Here is a 24,616-nt window from a genome sequence, read left to right on the forward strand (position 1 = left end):
GGGTGTTGGTGTTCAGATGGAGATCTCTAGGAGATTTTCGCCGTTTGTTATTATGTGGAGCTGGGAGGTCTCTTGTGGACCAGTGTCCTGAAGTTGGCTCTCCCACATCAGAGGCACAGCACTGACTCCTGGCTGCAGCACCAAGGGCCTTTCATACACAGGGCTCAGAATAAAAGGGAGAAAAAGAGGAAGGAAGGAAGGGGGGAAGGAAGAAGATAAAATAAAATAAAGTAAGATAAAAGTAAAATAAAGTTATTAAAATAAAAAGTAATTATTAAGAAAAAAAACGGACGGACAGAACCCTAGGACAAATGATGAAAGCAAAGCTATACAGAGAAAATCTCACACAGAAGCATACACATACACACTTACAGAAAGAGGAAAAGGGGAAGAAATAATATATCTTGCTCTTAAAGTCCACCTCCTCAATTTGGGATGATTCGTTGTCTATTCTGGTATTCCACCTATGCAGGGTACATCAAGTTGATTGTGGAGATTTAATCCGCTGCTCCTGAGGCTGCTGGGAGAGATTTCCCTTTCTCTTCTTTGTTTGCACAGCTCCTGGGGTTCAGCTTTGGATTTGGCCCCGCCTCTGCATGTAGGTGGCTGGAGGGCATCTGTTCTTGGCTCAGACAGGACGGAGTTAAAGGAGCAGCTGCTTCGGGGACTCTGGCTCACTTAGGCTGGGGGGAGGGAGGGGCACGGAGTGCGGGGCGAGCCTGCAGCGGCAGAAGCCAGCAGGGCGTTGCACCAGCCTGAGGCGCGCCGTGCGTTCTCCCGGGGAAGTTGTCCCTGTATCCCGGGACCCTGGCAGTGGAGGGCTGCACAGGCTCCCCGGAGGGGCGATGTGAATAGTGACCTGTGCTCGCACACAGGATTCTTGGTGGCTGCAGCAGCAGCAGCCTTAGCGTCTCATGCCCTGCTCTGGGGTCTGCGCTTTTAGCAGCACCTCGCGCCCGTCTTTGGAGCTCCTTTAAGCAGCGCTCTTAATCCCCTCTCCTCGCACACCAGGAAACAAAGAGGGAAGAAAAAGTCTCTTGCCTCTTCGGCAGGTCCAGACCTTTTCCTGGACTCCCTCCCGGCTAGCCGTGGTGTACTAACCCCCTGCAGGCTGTGTTCACGCTGCCAGTCCTCTCCCTGCCATCCGACAGAAGCCTGAGCCTCAGGTCCCAGCACCCCCTTGCCCCAGCGGGTGAGCAGACAAGCCTCTCGGGCTGGTGAGTGCTGGTCGGCACCGATCCTCTGTACAGGAATCTCTCCACTTTGCCCTCCGCACCCCTGTTTCTGTGCTCTCTTCCGCAGCTCCGAAGCTTCCCCCTCTGCCACCCGCAGTCTCTGCCCGCGAAAGGGCTTCTCGTTTGTGGAAACCTTTCCTCCTTCACAGCTCTCTCCCACTGGTGCAGGTCCCGTCCCTATTCTTTTGTGTCTGTTTTTTCTTTTTTCTTTTGCCCTACCCAGGTACGTGGGGAGTTTCTTGCCTTTTGGGAGGTCTGAGGTCTTCTGCCAGCATTCAGTGGGTGTTCTATAGGAGTTGTTCCTCGTGTAGATGTATTTCTGATGTATCTGTGGGGAGGAAGGTGATCTGCGCGTCTTACTCTTCCACCATCTTCCCCCCTGCCTTCACAATTTATTTTTATTTGAGCTTGATTTCCTTGGGATCTCTCCCTATTGTGGATTAATGTTTTAAAATATAATGTAATGACATCACACAGAAATATGTGCTGTGGTGACTTTTCCTTCTGGCACAAAATTGCCTTTCTGAAGTACAAGAAACCAGCACCAGCAAGCAAGAAAAACTGAGCCCCATTGAGTGTCCAAAATAGAAAATAGAAAGATGGATTCAGAAAGCTACTCCCTGCCACAATGACTCACTGAGCACAGAGGCAAAACCCCAGAAAGTTCAACTCTTAAAAGGCTCAAGGTACAAATGCTTTTCCACTATTCTCAGATTGTTAAATCTTTATCTAGTAGTGAAACCTCACGTTCACCTGGCCTCCAGCTTTAGATCTTAGAGGACGAGCTAACAAAATCCACACCCATCCTGTGCATATAAAAGAAGCCCCATTAGTAGTTTTGAGGAAAATGCCACAAGATTACTAAGTACTATTTAAGATGAATAAAGAGGAAGAAAATAAAAGAGAGAGAGAGAGAGAAAATCAGGCTCGATTAAAGATTCCACAGTATAAAAAGAGGCTAACATGCACACAGTAAAAAAGCACATATTGTTGAAGAAGAATTACTGACAGTTCAGGGGAAGGCAAATTTGTACAGTATATGCTTTAGATTGTCAATAAAATTGGAATATGAACTTTATGAGACAAAAAAAGATAAGAATGTTAAAACAGTGGACCAAGAAAAGAAGGAACTGGATAAAAGACTAAAATAAAGGGGAGCTTGATGAGATCAGAGAAGAATGTAACATCATAAACAATACAGCTGGATAAAGATGACATTAGAAACAGAAGAACAGAATCTACACTATGGAAAATAAATCAGTACCAAGGAGGTACTGATTTTATTTCTTACACTGAAGGGGAAAAAGATAGATGATAATAGATTCTGAAGCAAAAAGTGATCTTGCAAAGTGGAAAGATAAGAAAACAAAGCTGGATAAAGTTGTATATACATGCATTATTTCTAAATACAATATATATGCATTATTTCTAAATATAATACTAGCAAATTAAATCAACCATAATAAGAAAATAGTAGTCCTATACCAAGTAAAATTATTCCTGTAATATAGTCATAGTTCGACATCATGAAATGTACTAATATAATCTATTGCACTGAGAGAGAAATAGAGAATATTATTTGAATCTTGATAGATAATAAAATATAGTGAAGATAATGTTTGAGACATAATTTATGGTTTACATACTTTAACTCATTTTAATTTTCCCCAAAAAACTTATGCTAGTTACTATTATCATCATCACTTACCTGATGAGGAAATTGAGGCAGAGAGATTAAGAGATCAAGACAAGGTCATCCAGCTAGAAAGTGACAACTATTATGTGAAGAATGTAGATTTTTTTGTTGTTTAAAAATTGGGTATTCATATTTATACATTTGTGTATAATATGAATACACGTGGTCTTATGTATAAAGAATTAGACAAAATTGCTCTAAAAATCTGAAGAATAAACTACTTTACACCATACAATATTACATATGCAGATATACATTAAAAAAAAAAACTGAAGCAACATACAGCAAAATACTAAGGAGGCTACCTCTGACTGGTCAATTTAATGATGATTTTGTCTTTTCTGCTTTTCAGTATTTATGTGCCATACTCGCATAAACAAAAACACAAATGACAAATGCACAGCAAACATTCTCAATGGTGAAAAACGGAAAGCATTTCCTCTAAGATCAGGAAGAAGACAAGGGTGTCACCTCTCGCCACTATTATTCAGTATAGTTTTGGAAGTCTTAGGCATGGCAATCAGAGAAGAAAAAGAAATAAAAGGAATCCAAACTGGAAAAGAAGAAGTAAAACTGTCACTGTTTGCAGATGACATGATACTATACATAGAGAATCCCAAAGATGCTACCAGAAAACTACTAAAACTAATCAGTGAATTTGGTAAGGTTGCAGGATATGAAATTAATGCACAAAAATCTCTTTCATTCCTATACTAACAATGAAAGAGCAGAAAGAGAAATTAAGGAAACAGTCCCATTTACCATTGCAACAAAAAGAATAAAATATCTAGGAATAAACCTACCTAGAGGAGGTAAAAGACCTGTACACAGAAAACTATAAGATACTGATGAAAGAAATCAAAGATGACACAAACAAATGGAGAAATATACCATGTTCTTGGATTGGAAGAATCAATATTGTGAAAATGACTCTACTACCCAAAGCAATCTATAGATTCAATGCAATCCCTATCAAACTGCCACTGGCATTTTTCACAGAACTAGAACAAAAAATTTTACAATTTGTATGGAAACACAAAAGACCCCAAATAGGGCTTCCCTGGTGGCGCACTGGTTGAGAGTCCGCCTGCCGATGCAGGGGACATGGGTTCGTGCCCCGGTCCGGGAAGATCCCACATGCCGTGGGAGCGGCTGGGCCTGTGAGCCATGAGCCGCTGAGCCTGCGCGTCCGGAGCCTGTGCTCCGCAACGGGAGAGGCCACAACAGTGAGAGGCCCGCGTACCACAAAAAAAAAAAAAAAAAAAAAAAAGACCCCAAATAGCCAAAGCAGTCTTGAGAAAGAAAAATAAAGCTTGAGGAATCAGGCTCCCTGACTTTATACTATACTACAAAGCTACAGTAATCAAGATAGTATGACATTGGCACAAAAACAGAAATATAGATCAATGGTACAGGATAGAAAGCCCAGAGATAAACCCACACACATATGGTCACCTTATTTTTAATAAAGGAGGCAAGAATATACAAAAAGACAGCCTCTTCAATAAGTAGTGCTGGGAAAACTGGACAGCTACATGTAAAAGAATGAAATTAGAACAGTCCCTAATACCATACACAAAAATAAACTCAAAATGGATTAAAGACCTAAATGTAAGGCCAAACACTATAAAACTCTTAGAGGAAAACATAGGCAGAACGCTCTATGACATAAATCACAGCAAGATCCTTTTTGACTCACCTAGAGAAATGGAAATAAAAACAAAAATAAACAAATGGGACCTAATGAAACTTAAAAGCTTTTGCACAGCAAAGGAAACCATAAATGAGATGAAAAGACAACCCTCAGAATAGGAGATCTTCTGCCCATTTTTGGATTGGGCTGTTTGTTTTTTTGATATTGAGCTGCATGAGCCGCTTGTAAATTTTTGAGATTAATCCTTTGTCAGTTGCTTCGTTTGCAAATACTTTCTACCATTCTGAGGGTTGAGTACTAAGAAGACTTTTGCCTCAGTCTTCTGAAGGAACCCTCATGCACTGTTGGTGGGAATGTAACTTGATATAGCCACTATGGAAATCAGTATGGAGGTTCCTTAAGAATCTAAAAATAGAAATACTATATGACCCAGCAATCCCACTCCTTGGAATATACCCAGAGAAAACCATAATTCAAAAAGACACATGCACCCCAGTGTTCATAGCAGCACTGTTTACAATAGCCAGGACATGAAAGCAACCTAAATGTCTATTGACAGAGGAATGGATAAAGAAGATGTGGTACATATATACAATGGAATATTACTGAGCCATAAGAAGAAACAAAATTGTGTCATTTGTAGAGATGTGGATGGACCTATAGAGTGTCATACAGAGTGAAGTAAGTCAGAAAGAGAAAAACATATATATTAACTCATATATGTGGAATCTGGAAATATGGTATAGATGATCTTATTTGCAAAGCAGAAATAGAGAACAGATGAATGTATACCAAGGGGGAAATGGGGGTGGGTGGGAGGAATTGGTAGATTGATATTGATGTATATACACCATTGATACTATGTATAAAATAGATAACTAATGAGATCCTACTGTATAGCACAGGGAACTCTAGTTAGTGTACTGTGGTGACCTAAATGGGAAGGAAATCCATAAAAAAGGGAATATATGTATATGTATAGCTGATTCATTTTGCTGTACAGTAGAAACTAACACAACATTATAAAGCAACTATACTCCAATAAAAATTAATTAAAAACCAAAGATGTCAGCAGAGCTGCTCCCTTATGAAGCCTCTAGGGGAGAATCTGTCTACTTGTCTTTTCTAGCTCCTAGAGACTAACTGTATTCAGCTTGTGGTTCCTCACTTCATTTTCAAAACCATCAGTGTTGCATCTTATCTGTCTTTCACATGACCTTCTCTCCTGTATCAAATCTCCTTCTCCCTCCACTTAAAAAGAAAGATATATGTGATAATATTTAGGACCCACTCAGGTTATTTGGAATAATCTTCCCATCTCAAAATTCTTAATTTAATCACCTCTGTTAAGTCTCTTTTGCCATATAAGATAACATTCACAGGTTCTAGGGATTAAGATGTGATCATTTCTGGAGACCTGCCACATATGCCAGGCGTCCTAAGAGCAAGATTGGAAATGAGAGGGGAAGAGAAGAGGAGACACTGGAGTGTTCTGTGAAATTTCATTTTTAATAATTTACAAGTGTTCAGTCAAGAAGAAACAAACATGAAGCCAAAGCAAATATACAAAATAAAATTTCATTGTTATTTTTAGGTGTTTTAAATGTTTATCTACGTTTGAAAGGGCAGACAACGATAGAGAATCCACTGTGGTCTTCAAGTGGGAATAAAGGACAACGATGGAATGAGGCACATGTTAATATATATCCAATTACTTCATTTCAGGTAAGAAAAGAGCAATCATGTCTGCAGATATATTTTTGCACTTGAGCATAATGTTAAAGGCAGATCTTGAGCAAAATTAGAATGAGTATGCAAAAATTCTGACATGAGCATCACAAATATCACATGATTAAGTTTTCCTTTAGTTCTAAAAGTTGTTTTATAAAGAGAAAATGTCCTTTTCTCTTATTAATTAACATCTATCAAGTAATATGTTTGAATAATTGTCTATCTGAATTCAAGTGATTTGCCTGGAGAAAACATAATTTGTTTCTATAAAATCGTATATGTGTATTTTTTTCCTTGAAGACAAACAACATAGATTTTTATAATAAAGGAAGCTGGATGATCAATTCTCAATTAATCTGTTTGAATTTTACTTGATGGAATTTTGTATACTTTAGCAAAATGTGTCTCTTTGAGGTAATGTCATTTTAGTAATTTATTACTTTGATTATCAAAGTTAGAGAACTTTAAACAAGTTACTTTTATTTGTTTTTATATAGAAAAGAAGACAGGCTTAGATAGGATTAAGAGAATTAGCTGCAAATCTATAATAAAAATTTTAATGATTATAGCAATGGTCATCATGGCTAGAAAAAGTTTTTCATAAACTATTTTAGTGGAGAAAATAATGTAGTTTTAGTGATTTTAGTAACTTTATATATGTATTTTATATACTCAGGCTGAGTATGTTTTTCTACTGGGGATTTCTTAATTGCATTTCATGGCATTTAGTAAGGGTATAGAAATTCAGAGAGCTTCAATTATGCCAATTTTCAATTGGTGGAATGCTATCTTCTTGTAACTTAATCTATAAAATTCTAATGACTGATTTATAAATTACACTTCTAAAACTAACCAGGATGATAAAAATGCACTCATTTTTTCACTCTGGTAAAGAATAATGGAGTAAATCCTAGCTGATTATCTACAAACACATAAAAGCAACTCAATTCATAGATCCTAGTAATTATTTTGTTTCTATGAAGAATAAAATAATTGAGTAAAAATGAATAAAATAAGTTGAATAGAGAATAAAAAAGAATAAGAAGAGAGAATTAAAAAGTTGAATGTAGGGCTTCCCTGGTGGCGCAGTGATTGCGAGTCCGCCTGCCGATGCAGGGGACACGGGTTCGTGCCCCGGTCCGGGAAGATCCCACATGCTGCGGAGTGACTGGGCCCGTGAGCCATGGCCGGCGAGCCTGCGCGTCCGGAGCCTGTGCTCCGCAAGGGGAGAGGCCACAACAGTGAGAGGCCCGCATACCGCAAAAAGAAAAAAAAAAAAAAAAAAGTTGAATGTAAAGCAACATATCATTAAACCAAATTAAACTGGGACGACAGAACTCCAAAGCATTACTGATAAAAGTAACCTTAATATTAAAACGTACATACCCCTATAGGCATCAAAGAACCTTTCTTTCTAAAAAATGATGTTCTTCTAGACATATTTTTGCTTCCTATGTCACTGCCTTACCAACACAAAATTATTAAGTCAAATACATATAAAGTAAGTATTTAAGGGACTAGTTATATTGTTTCCTTCAGGATAATCCTTTATTGCCATAGACATCAACTTAGTAAATATTTATTGAGTACCTTCAAGACAATCATTTATTGTCACAGACAACAGTACAATAAATACTTATTGAGCCACTACTGTGTGCCAGGCACATTGTTAGCCATGAAGATTTCATAGTGATTGTTTACCTCAGATTGGTGGAAATACACATCTAAACACATACATCACATACTGTAATAATTGCAGTAATAGAAATATGCACAAGTTTCTATGAGCACACCTAATCAACAAGAAGAGTATGGAGGAGAGTCAAGAAAAGCCTGTTATATGGGGTGAAACCTGAAGAGAGGGATTGCAAAGTAGAAAAAGGTCTAATATTAATATTGCAGCAGAGTTCAGAGTAAACTAAGACATGGAGGTCATACATCACAGGATTTGTCAGAGAAACAGAGAGACGTTTATCTGGAATTTGGTACACAAAAATAAATCAAAGACTGATGTGAAGTGAGGTTAAGGAACCTCAAGAGCATAGACACTGGGGAGTTATGGAAAGATTTTACTCAGGGGATGACATGGTGCATCACTTAGGTTGTTGTATGGAAGATGATTCAAGGAGATAAAATCGGGCCAGCAAACCAGTTAGAACACTGTCGTAAAATCCACATAAAGGATATTGAAAGGACGAACTAGGGAAGTGGTATGAAGAAAAGAGGATGGTTTCAAGATATACTTAGGCATAAAAACTAGCAGAACATTTTTATGTTGGGAATTTGGGAAGTAGCCATGAATGACCAAGAAGCTTCTAACTGGGGTGTCTTGAGTAATGTCTGTTACTTTATCCATTACCTTAAATAACAAAAAGAGGAAAAGAGACAAGCTTCAGGGATGATTATGGTTACTTCTATTTTGGACATGTTAATATAAAATGCCTGTGGAATATCCTCTTAAAGATGTGAAGAAGGTAGGGCTTCCCTGGTGGCGCAGTGGTTGGGGATCCGCCTGCCGGTGCAGGGGACGCGGGTTTGTGCCCCGGTCCGGGAGGATCCCACGTGTGAGCCATGGCCGCTGGGCCTGCGTGTCCGGGGCCTGTGCTCCGCGGTGGGAGAGGCCACAACGGTGAGAGGCGCGCGTACCAAAAAAAAAAAAAAAAAAGATGTGCAGAAGGTTATTGCATATGTTTTTCTGAAGCTTTGGGGACAAACATTTGTGTAGGTCATTAAGCTGTATGTGCTGCCTAAAACTCTGGGAGTGGTTGATATTTCCAAGGAAAAGTGTACATATGTGAACAGTGATTAAAGACAGTGGAACCACACAGAACACTAATCAATCATTAACATGAACTGTGGAAGAGGAGCTTGATCCTAAGTAGTGTTTTTTAGAGTTATAAGAAAGGAGATCCAGGAAAGTTTGGTGCTCGCAGAATTGAAAGACTGTGATTCTCAAATTGGAAAGGAGGTCAAGTCCAGTAGACTTGTCATTACAGAGAGTGCCCACTCTAAAGAAATTTGCATAAGGTAGTAAGGAAATTGGGAAAACCACCATCTTATCTAAAATTATTTCACTATTCACAATTTATAGAATAACCTACTGTCTTCACATTCACTAATCATTTCTTTTGCAATGTCTAATGTGCTTTCAGTCCTACTCAGTGTATTTTTCATCTCAGCCATTATACTTTCCATCTCTGTAAGTTCAATTTGAATCTTTTTTAAAAATACATTTCATGTCTTAAGTTAATGTTTTGAACCTATTAAATCCAATTATAATAACTGTCTAATGTCATTGTCTGCTAACGATATCATCTATGCCAGTTCTTGGTTGGTTTTGATTAATTGATGTTTTCTCATCTTTACAAGTCATTATTTTCATGCTCCTTTACATGTCTGGTAGTCTGACTGGATGTCAGACATTGTAAATTTTACCTTCGTAGTTGCTGGGTATTTTTGTGTTTCTTTATTCTTGAGCTTATTTGTGATGTAGTTTAGTTACTTGGAAACAGCTTGATAATTTTTGTTTCTGCTTTTAAGATTTGTTACATGAGACTAGAACAGTGTCTGATATCAGGCTGATTATTTCTCAATACTGAGGCAAAAGTCTTCTGAGTACTCTACCCAATGCCTCATGAATTAGGTTTCCCAAGTTCTGTGTTAGCTGGGCACTGTTATATTAAATGCATCCCCCTGGGTCTTTCCCAGGTCTTAGGCAGTTTCCTCACATTCAAGGCCTGATCAGGACTTTGCTGAATACTTGAGGGGTACCCTCTGCAGATGTCTCTTTCTCTGCAATTCTTTCTTGGCCTGTATTCTACCCTGCATACTCTAGCTGCCTTGGATTCCTTGGACTCTCAGCTCTATCGCCTCAACCCAGATTATCTACCAGGCTCTACCTTTGTTCTGCTTTCACCATAGTCTATAAATTCTGTATAGGGCAGTCATAAGGTAAACCTTGTTTGATTTCTATCACTCAGGGGTTCACTGTTCTTCATTACCTGATGGCTAGTGTCCTGAATACCATTCTTTCATATACTTTGTCCGGTTATTTGGTTATTTCAGTTGGGAAGATAAATCTGGTTTCTGTTACTCTATCCTGGCTGGAAGCCAATCCAAAAATGAAGATTTTGAATCAATGAATTTCTAAACTATTTAAATTACCAATGGGAAATGAAGATAAATAAAACCATATTTTTATATTGGATCTCTAGGTCCTTATTTCTCTGAGATATTTCTAGGTCCATTGGCTAAGGACTTTCATTTCATAAATCTTGATTGTTCAAGGAAATGCAACTGCACCATCCTACCCCATTTTTTAAATTTAATTTTGTTTTCAATTTCTTGTTGTTTTCAACTTTTTTCAGACAAAGTATATTTTTCTTCAAAAGTCATTTATAGGGCTTCCCTGGTGGCGAAGTGGTTGAGAGTCCGCCTGCCGATGCAGGGGACACGGGTTCGTGCCCTGGTCGGGGAGGATCCCACGTGCCGCAGAGCGGGTGGGCCCGTGAGCCATGGCCACTAAGCCTGCGCGTCCGGAGCCTGTGCTCCGCAACGGGAGAGGCCACAACAGTGAGAGGCCCGCATACTGCAAAAAAACCAAACAAACAAAAAAGTCATTTATAAACTATCAAGCTTTTCAAAAATCTTGCTTTGGTATATGATGCCTACCAGAAAAGCATGGCAAAGAAAAGTATAGAATATATTACTGTACAGATTAAGTTGTGAGAAGTTTTAACGTTATTCAAATGTAGATTTGTGGCATTCTAGGATGTCTTTAATTCAAGTGGAAAGGTTATCTCTTACCTCTCAGAATTTTAAATGAAATATAAGTGATTTTGAGACTCTGTTACATTGACACATTTTATGATTTGTTTGGAGTTGTATGCCTTCAAATTAGTTTGATCCATAAACCCTTTAAAAAAACAACCACTTGCAAAGTTCTTTGTCTCAGTGTGTCCAATTAGTTTGCTTAGCTGAAAATCAAATTATTGTGTAGTACTTTTTCAGGCAAATAGAAGTTTTCTCCTACTGAAATTTCTTTTGGGGCTCTTTTTCTAGAATTAATTTAGCATGATCGGTACTTGTGAGGAAAATATATTTAGCTGGATTCAGAAGGATTAGGGAAAAAATTTCCAAAAAAGTAAAATTAATATGGTGTTAGTCTTAGAATGTCACTTTTATTTTATATCCTACACCAGGGAAAATATTTAACTATCCTTTTAAATGCTTTACTTCTTTCACAGTACATTCCAAATGTTTTGTGAGGGAAAAGTATAGAGACGTTATAATACTGTCTTTACATTTTCTTAGGTATAGGCGAAAAGAATTCTGGAGATCTTCTTATATCCTCATTTAAAGATTTGAAAGTATGTTTTGAGACAATTTATCTTAAATCACACAAATCCTTAACATTAAATATGGATTGGGAAAGAGATTATAATGCTCTCATTACATCATGCTGCCTTTATATATTTCTATGAATAATAATAATCCAGAAAATATCATCCTCCTTAGTAGACATTACATGCTCACATAGATACATATCTGACATTCTAAGCCAAATTCCGGAGCAATTATAAACATGATGATGGCTCCTGAAGTAACTATTGAAAACATTTTCTAATTGCAATTCACAATGAGATCTAGTTCTTTTTGTTTTTGCCAACAGTCAAAATCTCATGTTATTATTTCAGATTAGAAGCTTTAACAACCAACTGACATTTATCCAGCAAATTGGACTGGCAGAGTCTTGTGAAGTTAAACTCAGTGTTAATATTTATATAGTTTCTCCAGAGAAAAAGCTTAGGCTTCCTACCTGGTTTATTATGTTACCTCTCTTCAAATCTCTTCTGTACTGGTTAAGGATAGTTCTGCTCTTTACAGGTAAGAGGGAAAAAATAAAAATAAAAATAAAGGATAGTTTAATTATTTGCTGAACCAGTAATAAAATAAAGGTAAAATTATTAATGTTAATAGCTATTTTCAAATTTATTCACATCTTAAAGTTTTTCCAAGTGATGTACACTGTCAGTTTTCAAACTGCATTCCAAGACTTTGGCTTTGCCTTAGCAGTAATGATCAGAAGCGATGTCTCTTGTCAGAAAGAAAACATTTGCAGAGGCACTATTAATGTTGAGTCATCATCAGAAGTGTGTTGTAGTCTTTGACTCCCCATTTACTTTTACTCATTAGTGCTACATGTAGCTCTTCCTCCCTTTCTGAGAAATTATATTTGAACATAAACCTTTACAGCATCATCTGTATCTCCCTATATATTGACATCTATATCTACATGCTTTAAAGCATTATAAATAAATGTAAGAAACTGTCAATTGAAATAGTTTTGTGTAGTGTAATTCTAATACAGAAATTCACGTACATTTTTTAAACTCCCACTTGCAGTTACTCACCAGGAATTAATTTTCTGATCATGCAGTATTTCTTGCATATTAAATTTGCTGAATTGCAGGCACACACTGTGAAAACGTTACAATTTTAAACTTGTTTCAGTTAAGGGAAACCATTTTAAGTAAGATCAGTGTGATTATGTGAGAAGAACAGGTTTTGCACAATTTGAACACTCTTTTTAGGAGACCTAAACGTCAACATTTTCTCCCTGAGAATCTAGATGCCATTAATTCGGTCTTCAAGGCAATTAAGCCAAATGCATTTCAGAAGTATTGAAGAGGAAAAGAACATAGTCTTATCCTTGTAATGTAATTGTAGTCAGAATCATGATGGTACTTCATTAAAATATGACATATTTAATCTATTAAACTAGAGAGTGTTTCTTCTCTGAGTGAATGTAATTCAGACTTTTTTCATTGCATACAGATCACATCTTCCAAGTTGAGATACATCATATTATAATGGACTGTTATAGTTTCTCATCTTTGTATTTGAGAAAAAAGATGTTTGTCACCAAGGATTTATTTTTAAAAGCACTTGAAAGTTTGGCCAAGGTACATTATTTAAATTTAATACCTATGCATTTTATTTCTGTTATCTATCTCATAGTCAAAAACAATATAAGGAGAAAATATCCCTCTAGGTCTTCATCTCAAAGCCGTTTATAAGTCTATTAGAATCTATAAAATCGTGTTATAATAATTCTAGTTGGAGTTAAGAGCATAAACAGAACAATGCAATAAATATTTCTTTGTATGAGTCAAATGAGTTAAAAAACAATCTATATCTTCCCAATAACAAAGCTTCTGTGGAAATTAAAAGGAAACAAGCCAACAACTACGCAGTACCTTTTTCTTTCTTCATGTTCAAATAGGACCCTGAGGAAGACTACGGTATTTCTCTAGCCTATTGGATTGGATTCCCTATCATCATAAGATTTCAAATATATATTAAAAGTACCAATTATATAACTGTGCCAAGAGTTTGATTGTCAAAAGTTATTTTTATCATCCCAGTAATAACTACTACTAATTCTCTGATTTATTTCCACACAATAACTAAAACACTGCTATGCTTGGAAAGTAATCAAATTGCTTTATTCAGAGACAAACTGTATTATCTATAGTTGTGCAGATAAATGTAAATAATAGATTTACAAATCAATCAGCTTTTATTACTGTAACACTTCATCAGGATCACCGAGGGATGAAGTATTCATATAAAAGAATGTTCTAGATAGAGGCAGCCCTCTGTACATAAGACAATTCAACTTTTGTTGATTTGTATTTCTGCTGTTCAGCCAACTACACATTTGCGGTCAACATGTTGCCAGTAGGCAGGCAGCACACATATTAAATTCCATCAGTCAGTCTACTCTCTGATGTTTACCACCAAAGTCTCCCCAACACTCCCTCTCAATCTGACCACAAAAGAAGGGTGGCAGCATCCTTCACAACCTCGCTGCTTCAAGACTTTTGTTTTTAGCACAAGCCTAGGTTCAACCTTGGGTTTTTGATCAAGCTGCACAGCGAGGCAGAAAGAAGGAAAGAAAAAGAAAATTAATAGGAAAAGTAGGAATGTTTAATACTTTAAAGTCAGTAACAGAAGTTTTGAAATGCTTTGAGCAATGGCAAGATCATTCCAGGGAAAGAAGCTTTGAAAGGTTCAGGAATGATTTTGATGATTTAGACATTTTAATTTTGAATTTTAAAATAATGCCATTATTTTATATTGACACTTATCTCCAGGTAACAGCAACTTATTAAGTGAAAATAATTGTGTACTTTAAATAAGAAAAACTGTGGATAATTTTATTGTCTACTCACCTCTACACACCTAAGATGGAAAAATCCATGTCTCTCAAGCGTGTTCCTCCAGCATCCTTCCCAATGCAAGGATTATGACTTCAGCTTCATCTCTTTAGATTTCAAGTGTGAGCAGGTGCAGAACATTCTAACCTACCCGTATTAGCCTTTTCACCAACATCTCACTTCGCACACAAATCATACTGGAATGCAATCCTCTTATCTTTGCCATGGCCACATTACAAACCCTGTATTCTGTTGTACAAGCAGTGTTTACTCCCTTTCTCTTTCTACTCCATCTCTTAAAATTAAAACTCTTGGTGTTTGAAGAGGTTTCCTCTTCACCATACCAAATTTTTCTGACTAACACGTTCTTATTCCTGCTTCCTTCCAGAATTAAACTTGACTGGGAGGGAGAAATCTACATTTTCTTCCATTCAGTCCTTTAAAAGAACTGCGTAAAAGAAAAATTTGTGATGACAGCCCTCCACTTTCATTAAGTAAAGTATTAGTCTTGGGGGCATGGTGGAAAATATTTGATTTTGTGGAATCAGACTCTTACAGCATGAATCTTTGAGTTCTGACTTTCTCCAAGATAACATTCCATTCATGTTGTTATCTTCAGGAGAGAAGACTCAGCATCACATGACTGAAACTAAGAAGGGGGTGGGAATACTATTGATTTACTCTTAACATTGATTCTCTACCAGGTAAGCAGCACATGTCAAAAAAAGGAAAAAAATACCCAAATACTTAAAAACCCATGGTTAGGAAAAAGGCGATGCCTTCTCACAGATAGACTGCTGATAGGGGCAATTTATAATGACCCTAAAGAACCATATAATAATTGTGTGTAATAATCAGATGAAATTCAGCCTTGTTCATCTCAGCCTTGTTCAGAATAACTGAAAATAATTTTAATGTCTAACAATAACAATACATGCTGGTTAAATAAATTTTGTTGCATCCATGACATGGACTATTCTGCAGCCATTAAAATGACTTCTCCTTTTCCAAATTCAGTGCTCTTGAATTTTTATACCATTCATTTTTTTTTTTAAATCTTCTCTCTTGCAATTTAAATAGTCCTCTGAGGGCTGTGTAGCCACTACCCAGATACCTTCCAAAACACCACCCTAAGTCAAATGCAAGTTATCATTTCCAGGCAGCCAAATTAATGCTTCATTCCTGATTCCATCTGAGGATGGAGAATTCATATACTGCCAATTTAGTTCTAAATATTTTAACTCTGGTTTGCCATTTTATTTTGGCTTCAGTGACAAGACAAATTGGATGCCTTTCAAAGAAATGGTTTTGGACACTCTTTATTAACATACTTATCTCAACATAGGTAAGCAGGAAACCCTCTCTACACAAATTAAATATAATAATAAAAACTTCCCAAATCTTTTTCTCTTATCAAATTTTTTCCTATCATGAAAATTATTCTTATAGACCATATTTAAGTGGGGGAAAGGACTCAATACAAAAGGTGGTAACTAATGCCTCTACTCTCCTACTTAGAGATTTCGATTGATAAAATTATGATAGCATATCAGAGAACAATGGTAGCCTTCACAAAAGTAGTGTAAGTTCTCTTAAATTCATCACAAATTTGCCTTTAAGGAGTCATATTAAGATACTTTGAAAAACAAAAATTTTGGCATTGATAAAAACAGACTTTTACTCCAATTTGTTGCAGTGAAATAGACTAGAAATTGTATTAAAATGCACACATTAGTTTGATGTTGAAAACAGTTATTAGGCTAATTTTTCTTCAGAAAAAACAAAGTAGGTATTTCATTTTGGTATGTAGAAATTTTTCTGGGAATATAATCACTACATGCATAGGTTATTTTTTAGTATCAAAAGAATTAAAAGGTTTTACTGGAAGCAAGGAGTAATTGTGATATAAGACAAAATTTTAGAAGACTCTTATTTCTATAAAAATGAAATAAAAATTTGCTAATTGGGGCTTCCTTGGTGGCGCAGTGGTTGAGAATCTGCCTGCTAATGCAGAGGACACGGGTTCAAGCCCTGGTCTGGGAGGATCCCACATGCCGCGGAGCAACTAGGCCCGTAAGCCACAACTACTGAGCTTGCGCGTCTGGAGCCTGTGCTCTGCAACGAGAGGCCGCGATAGTGAGAGGCCCGCGCACCGCGATGAAGAGTGGCCCCCGCTTGCCACAACTAGAGAAAGCCCTCGCACAGAAACAAAGACCCAACACAGCAAAAATAAATAAATTAATTAATAAACTCCTACCCCCAACATCTTCTTTAAAAAAAAAAAAAAAACTTGCTAATTGTCCTTATATTGACCTTGATTCTAGAATTTAGTGATAAATGGAGACTTATTTCATTCATCTATTCTTTCAACACTAATGTCTTACCTCAGTGCCAACCACTGTTCTAGATACTGGAAATTCAAAGGTCTGCCGCTAAACACTCAACATAAGTAAACCCATAAATATCTTCAAGGGTTTAGAAACAAAGCATATGGGGAATATGATGAATTTATTCACTGTATTTGCAAGAGATCAAACAGTTTTACAGAGATGGTAAACCCTTGCTCTGTGCTTCATTAAACATAATACTGTCGCAGTGAAACCGGAACTCATTCATCCATAAAATATTTCTAGAAAACCAGTGTTATGGGATATGTTTAGAAAACATTGGAGGGAATCTATTTCAGAGAAATATTTCAGAGAAAAACTTTTCTTTACCTCTGAAAACAAAAAGTGATACGATTTGTAATAGTAGCTGCTTTTATTCAGTTAAGTTTAGTTTTGTTTTAAAATTGACACAGAGCTTGTCATATGGAAAACTATGCTATACAAGGAAAATCCTATTGGTTTTGTTGAGAAAGTTTATGTTTTTTGCAAGTAAGAATTCTGAAGGCCATCAATAATAAATGATGCCAGGATTGTTGTCAGTTTTAGGTTTGTCTCCTCGATTTCTCAATAAAAATTCATCTGCACATCAAAGCCCTACATTTAGGTTTGTTTTATTCATATTTGTAGCTCATTTTTGAAGGTATTCGAGGTCCTGGCATAGAAGGTGACATTGCCATTGATGATGTATCAATTGCAGAAGGAGAATGTGCAAAACAAGACTTAACGACTAAGAGTAAGTGTCTCTTCTTGGATCAGTTGGTGTGATGTTAAAGTAACGTAATGACAAACTAATGAGGTCTAATTGTTAAAACTAATTTATTTTTAGTTTATTTAAAAATTTCCTATGCATGAGACCCTAAAATTTTAATTATATTTTAAAATCAAAGTATTAAATCTGATGGTAGGCATTTGAACTCAGTTATTTGACCTAAAATAAAAGTAATTTTGATTTAGGTCTATGTAAGGCAAGCACACTTTGGTTTTTAATTAAGATTTTAAAATATTCTTAATTTATATTATTAATTTCAGAGGGTTTTTTTCACTTTTATTAAAATATTTGGCTAATCTATATACTCAGCACACATTTATATAGCCATGGCTGTTTTTATTCCTCCGAGTTTATGAATGTATTTTGTAGGTCTAACTTTTGCCAACCATTTTAACAGATTCAATATTGTGAAGAGCCTTAGTATATATATTAAGTAATGGAGCAGCCTAATTCTTTGCTGGTATAATTAATCTTCTTATACCTGCCTCACAATCTTGTTTAGTAATTTGGTTTCACTTTTTATTCTGGTTTGAATATTATGGTATAATGATATCTTCAAATTGTATGTTTTTCACCAAAAATCCATTTTTAGTAAAAGAGCTATAAATAAAAAATTATAAATAATGCAAAAAAGCATCAGAATTATGTGTTGGGCTGTTTCTTAAAATCCTCATTGTACTATTCATGTGAAGGTGAGAAATCTAAAATTATACTTATGAAAAATTCTTCTTAGTTGAAGGATTTTCGTAGGGCCACCTAGAATCTTTAATTTTGTGGTCATTTAAAGAGGTTTTAATCAAACTAAATACATACAAATAACTCAATTATTTAGCACTTACAAAAAGAGCATGAAAATCCACTTTGTATAAGTCTATAGCAAATCAGGGTCTTTGTTAATTGAGTACAGTTAGTGAGAAATTATATCAGTCTGGATGTTGAAAGTCATTTGTACAACTACCCAGTGATTGCTCATATGAACTGACATTTTTAAACATTGTTAGGAGACAAAAACTAAGATTGTGCATAACAATGAGCCATTTTGCTCATAGTTTTCACCTTCTTGTCATTACACTTAGCATTTCAAGTAACAATTTTAGTAAAAGTTTCTCCCTGTGTCTGGCTAATTTTTCTTTAGAAAACCAGCAGCTATATCCAAATGAAGTAAGTTTGTCAAATGCACAGAAAAGCAAGCATTCTTCTCAGAGGAAAAAGGGATTTCTTTTGAATTTCACAACATGAATCAGTGATAGTAACACACACTATATTAACTGAAGATAGTTACCATCTGATAAAGAAATCTTACATTTTGATAATTAAATCACTGAAAATTAGTATAAATAGAATTAAACTTTCCAAATGAGGAAAGCAAGAGAACATAATTTACTCCCCAAAAAGGAGAAAGCAGAAATGTAGCCACAGTGAAATGACTATGAAAACCCATAGGCACTTTATTGTTATACAATAGAACATTTTCATAATCAGTTTTCTTCTCTTAAACTACTAAATCCAGGAAAAAGTGTGACTATTTCAAGTAAGATATATCTATACTTATTGGAGGTATTTTTATTTAGCCTCTGTAAATCAGAGGAAACAATTCTAATTGAACAAAAATATTTTCTTTGGTATGAGAAAATACTCTGCTACATTTGTATCTGTTTGACTATAACTTATTAAGTTCATTTTGATGAATAGTGTTTGTGGAATATTAAACTAATGTTAAATTCTAAGTACAAACCAGCGTGGAGGCCAAAGGCCTCTTCCTAAACTTCTCAGGCTTCCACCCCCTCTCCAGTAGTAAATGTAGTACTATGGCCACACTATCAAAAGCTGAGACTGTTTGTCTCTCATTTTCAAAACCCAGCTCACTCCTAGGTGAGAGCCATTTTGTAACTTAAGGTAGGTTAATGAATTATTGGGCTTGCCTATGTTAGTCCTCCTAGGTAAGCTATACCTTCTAAGAGGTATCATCTGTACATGAATTTTACTCGAAATACCAGCTACAGTAGGAATCTCAAGGCAGATTGGTGAAAGAGATTTTTTAGTTAGAATGGACTTCATAGCACTTTTAAAAATTACACTAAGGAGAAAATTATTTACCCAATTTCTAGATAATAGACTGATCCTGATATGTATAATCCACTGTTTGCAGTAGTTAATTTCTCCACCCATAACAATCCCTACCAGGTTTTCATAAAGGGTAGTTTTTCTCTCAGTGGTCTTTAAGCTTAAACATTTCTGAAAGCTTAAAAAAAAAAAAAGAAGCTGAACTTTTAGATTTTGGGGAATTTTCTATGTGTGCATGCCTTCATGTGGCTAGCAGAACTCTGAGGTTGAGCTCAGCCATAGACTCACATAAATATCTTCTGAACAGGTTTTCGTAGCATAGCATATCAATTTAAAATCTGAAGATATTTTAATTTTATCAAATGTCTCACCATATATTCAAGTTATTTTCCTTTTCACTTGTCTTGGAAGTGAAGCTGATAAATAAAACAAACCAAAAAACAAGTGTTTTCCAAAAATATCTTCCATATACTAAAATTGTTTTATTTGTTCACCGAAGTTGTATTGGTAGCTACATGGAATACTTACTCTCCTTTTTAATGATTTCTTGGCATTTACTTCCCTTGTCTTTAGATTCCGTTGATGGTGCTGTTGGAATTTTAGTACATATATGGCTTTTTCCGGTTATCGTCCTCATCTCTATCTTAAGTCCTCGAAGGTGACCTTACCCTGGCAGAGGCTATAAAAGATTCACCAGGCACTGGCATGAAGAAAGAGTCTTTGTAAATGGACATTGAAAAAACAAACTACCAAAGATTCCTCCACTGACTACTGACTCAAAATAAAATAATAAAAACAAATTTTTTAAGCACTGGGGATAAAAAGACATCATGGAAATATAACTTATTCCGCACTACAAATAAAAGAAAATCTTGACCTGAGTAGAGAAGAGACCTTCAGGTGCTTTTGTGGCTAAAAAGATTACAGCGTCATCTGATCATCTGGTTGAACTCGAAAAAAAAAAAAAAAAAGCTATAGAAATCCTTGTCAAAGCACAAAGTCATGGCTGGTTTTGTTTCAAATGAATAGTTTGCTTGTTACCATGGAAACCTAATGGCCTGCCAACAAAAACCTCACTGTAAACAGGGTACGTGAAGAGCTGGCATTTATTTTCCTTTTGAGAAGGTTTTGCATAGAGAATTAAATAAATGTAGGCCCTTTTACCTTTGGCTGTTACCATTCCTTGAAAATAACCTGAACTCAGAATTATTTACAACATTCTTCTTCCTCCCCACCTTATCCCCATCCCACCTTTATTATTATTATTTGTTTTCCTCCCATGGCTAAACTAGATAACTGTATGCTGTCTCTTTCTGCATGCACTACTATCCAGGATGGTAAACCTGGGCTTACATATTACACAGGCTTATCGGAGTTTGCTTGCGGCCACTTGAACACCCAAACTAAGTCATCTGTTCCAACGAAGAAACCAAACCATCATCTTTTATAAATTGCCATGGAAACCAAGTGCCTTCAATGAAACAAGCCTGAATAATTTTCAACTCAGAAGTTTGCACTGCTAAGAGTGGTTTGTGTAAAACTGTTTTATAAACAAACTACAGAGCTTAAATGTGCAAATTACAGGCAAGACAACAAAGCCGCTTCTGAAGAAGAAAGGACCGAAGCTACTGCGTAAGCCCATGCAGACAAGATATTTGTTGTTTGACCTCCTAGACAGCCATGGCCTTTCGGCTTATTGTCCATTAGAAAATAACTTCCATTGAGACCAGACATGGGAGCAACACTTTTTTCTTCCAGGTTATTAAATGGGTCAACCAGAGCAAAAGGTTGTTAAGATAATACTTAGCGCAGAAGGTGGTAAAACAGGAGTGATTTTTTACTCTAACCTCCATTTGAAATGAAATTGGCCCTAGCTTTAGAGGGAACAAGAAAATGTTTGTGATTGCAGTACATACAAACTCTACAGTGGAACTGGGCCTGAAAAAATCTGGCTTTATTCTAGACACTGAGGGTAATATGCCTCTGCCCTTTAGTCAGACTCTGTGAAAATTGTGAAATATTATTTTATTATTTTACCAAGATTAAAAAACACTTTTACAAAAAAACAAAAACCTGTAAAAATGATTTTGAGCTACCTGAGGACAAATCATACCTTTAACCAGCCAGTTTTCCAATGCATTGTAAATTTCACTTAAACCTGTTGGTTATGAAAATTTGAAGATCTTTTTCCTTAAATTATCTCAGCTTTTAACTTCATTTAAAAAGACTTTTGTCTAAAGAAGAATATTATTATATGTTCTTTCAACACCCCAGGATTAAAAAAAAACTGATTATGCAAGTAATTGGGATATAAGTATTAAATTATAACATTTGCAAATATTAATATAAAAAGCACAACAAAATGTAGTGGAAAAATGACACAGCTTGATTTTTTAAAAAAAATAATTCTGTAGAAATGTTTGTGCAAATTCAGTAATCCAACTTAAAAGATAATTTTACAGCTATGTTCAATAAAGCCTCTTTCCAGGTAAGGTATGAAAAGCAGTATGTGTGTTTGTTGAACGATGTTCACTTATCAACAAAATGAGACTAGTTATACAATTTATTGGTTATGTCTCCATGGGATAAATCTTCAGTGCTTCATATAATTTAATGTCTGCAGGAAGAAATTTTGATAGGAAATCTCTGATGCACTCTCCCTTATTTGTAATAGTTGTAAAAAAAAAGTCAAACTTTTGAAAGTAAAATATGAAACAAATATGAACTTGGAATTTAATGTGTATTTTCATAGTTAAAGAGGGAACCAGTCTGAATATCCAGGTAATGGTAGAATTGAGCTAAGCCATGTTCTTTAAATTAAGCAGAATAAAGAAATGAATTTTATAACATACTGGAACAAATCAGGCATATTGAAAGAATTTCAAAATTATAGTCACCCATCTATTTTATCAAACCAAAGAGATTAAAGTAAAAATATTCAAGGCACTTAGCTTAACATTTACTAAATCTCCCTTCACCTTGACTTCCATTTTATGTGGCAACTAACCACTTCTCTTCACTATCCCATATTAGCGGATCATATTTTGAAATTGATTTTCTGCGTACTCATTTCTGATAATATCATTGAAAATGTTCTAGATCAAAAGAGAGGCTTAACTCATTGCCGCCTTCTTTCCCTGATCTTTGAGTGAGGCTTTTGCAAAAAACAAAAAAAAAATCTACATTCAGCATATTTGGATATACATGTGTCCTTTCCAGGAAAATAATCAAGTCTTTTCTCCTAAGTAACCCTGCACAAAGAAACTGCTGTAAGCAAAAGATTCAGTTCTACTACTAAACATTCATAAAATACTAAAGTCTTTCCATAACCTTTCACACAGTAAGAATACACAAGGCTTCAGAAGTTCATGAGAACCGGCTGATACTTCAAAAAGTAATTTTGATTAAATGTTTGAGAAATTGCAGATGAGTACCAAGAACAAAGGGGTAAATCAGAAGAACTGCAAAGCAATCAACTTTATTGATATGGTAATAAGTTAAAATATATAACTTAAATGGGTTCTGGATAACTTATATAAACGAGCATACTTAGAATCAATGTTTTTCACTCCAGAGCAAATGTTTAGTTACTGTAATTGAAAGGAATGGATAAAAATGCAAAAATTTTTTAACAGTCAGCATATGTGAAATGTAAATTAAGTATTCCCTTCTTTAATATTAGTTATAATAATGACAACCTTAAAGCGCTTACATGTTCACCAACTGCCTTCCTTTTCCTAATACTTTTTTGTTTATGAGTTGAAATCTCCAATGTATTCCTCCTTTTCCTTTTTGATAACACATTTTAAGTGTAATTGATGGCAATATTTTGTTGTTGTTGTTCTTTCGTAGGAAGGCATTAGGCAATGGAGCTTTTAATTTCCTGGGAGAAAGATTATATCATGTAATCTCCTACTGCCAGTAGTTGATCCCAATTAATTAGAAGCATTACTTTTTTTCATCAGTTCAGAGATGATTGTTTCTCCACATTTTAACATCTCTGCAATCAGGATATTTTAATTATAATTAGCAGCATTTCTGTGTAGTGATATATAAAATAATAGTGCGTCCTAAAAAACATGGCATCTTATGTACTGAAATTCACCAATGTTACCAGAAGTGTCAAATCATGCCCAATGTTATTACTTTTCAGTAGTAATAATAGCCCCTTCGTATTTGTAGGATTATATTAAATACTCATTGAATACACATTATTTAAAAATAACATAACTTTTATTTTGTGCTTTTTAAAAATCTGAGTCTTCTCTTACATGCATTATATACATACCTAGCCCTGCTTTCTTTCTTTTTCTTTTTTTCCTACTACCTATTTTTTAGTTCTATTATGAATTACAGTATGCCATGTATCCCTGGATTAAAATTTTTTCTGGTTTTATGTGATTCATAGCACTTAGTAGGTTAGAAGTTTGGCCTGCCATTAAATTTTCTTTAAGAGATTTGAAAAATGCATGGTGCATTACAATGTCATGTAATAGGCTAAACTAATGGTACTTCATTTCATCTACATCACAGCATCAACTTTGACATAGCAATGAATTGTGATAATTATAATAATGAGAATTACAAACCAGCTGGTCAGTTACATCATGTTACAAATGGTAAAAAATAATGCCATTCTTTACTTTTATATTTTAAAGTATGACAAAATATGAATGACAGCTATACTAACTTTTCACCAAACATGCATTTTTATTTTAAAGACTTTATAATAAACGTATCTGTCAAAATGTGTAATTTGAAGAACAATTAATTTAGTTCTATCCTTAAGACTGTATGAAACTGGCTGTGGTGTTTTTCATGATCTATTTTTGTTTGTTTTGATTAGTGATTTGAGATA

At 35.4% G+C, this 24,616-nt stretch overlaps 1 protein-coding gene across 1 annotated transcript in view; it reads left to right on the plus strand.

Annotated features, from left to right (window-relative positions):
* Nucleotides 1-20,420, plus strand: part of MDGA2 (MAM domain containing glycosylphosphatidylinositol anchor 2) — an 841,090-nt gene extending 820,670 nt beyond the window's left edge. The window contains exons 17-19 of the mRNA XM_065871677.1: nt 6,180-6,310; nt 17,553-17,658; nt 20,332-20,420. Coding sequence (XP_065727749.1) covers nt 6,180-6,310; nt 17,553-17,658; nt 20,332-20,420 — 326 coding nt within the window. The remainder of the gene's footprint in view (nt 1-6,179; nt 6,311-17,552; nt 17,659-20,331) is intronic.
* Nucleotides 20,421-24,616: the final 4,196 nt, after the last annotated feature.

Source organism: Phocoena phocoena, chromosome 2 (genome assembly GCF_963924675.1).
Source record: "Phocoena phocoena chromosome 2, mPhoPho1.1, whole genome shotgun sequence".
In the NCBI taxonomy this organism is placed as follows: domain Eukaryota; kingdom Metazoa; phylum Chordata; class Mammalia; order Artiodactyla; family Phocoenidae; genus Phocoena; species Phocoena phocoena.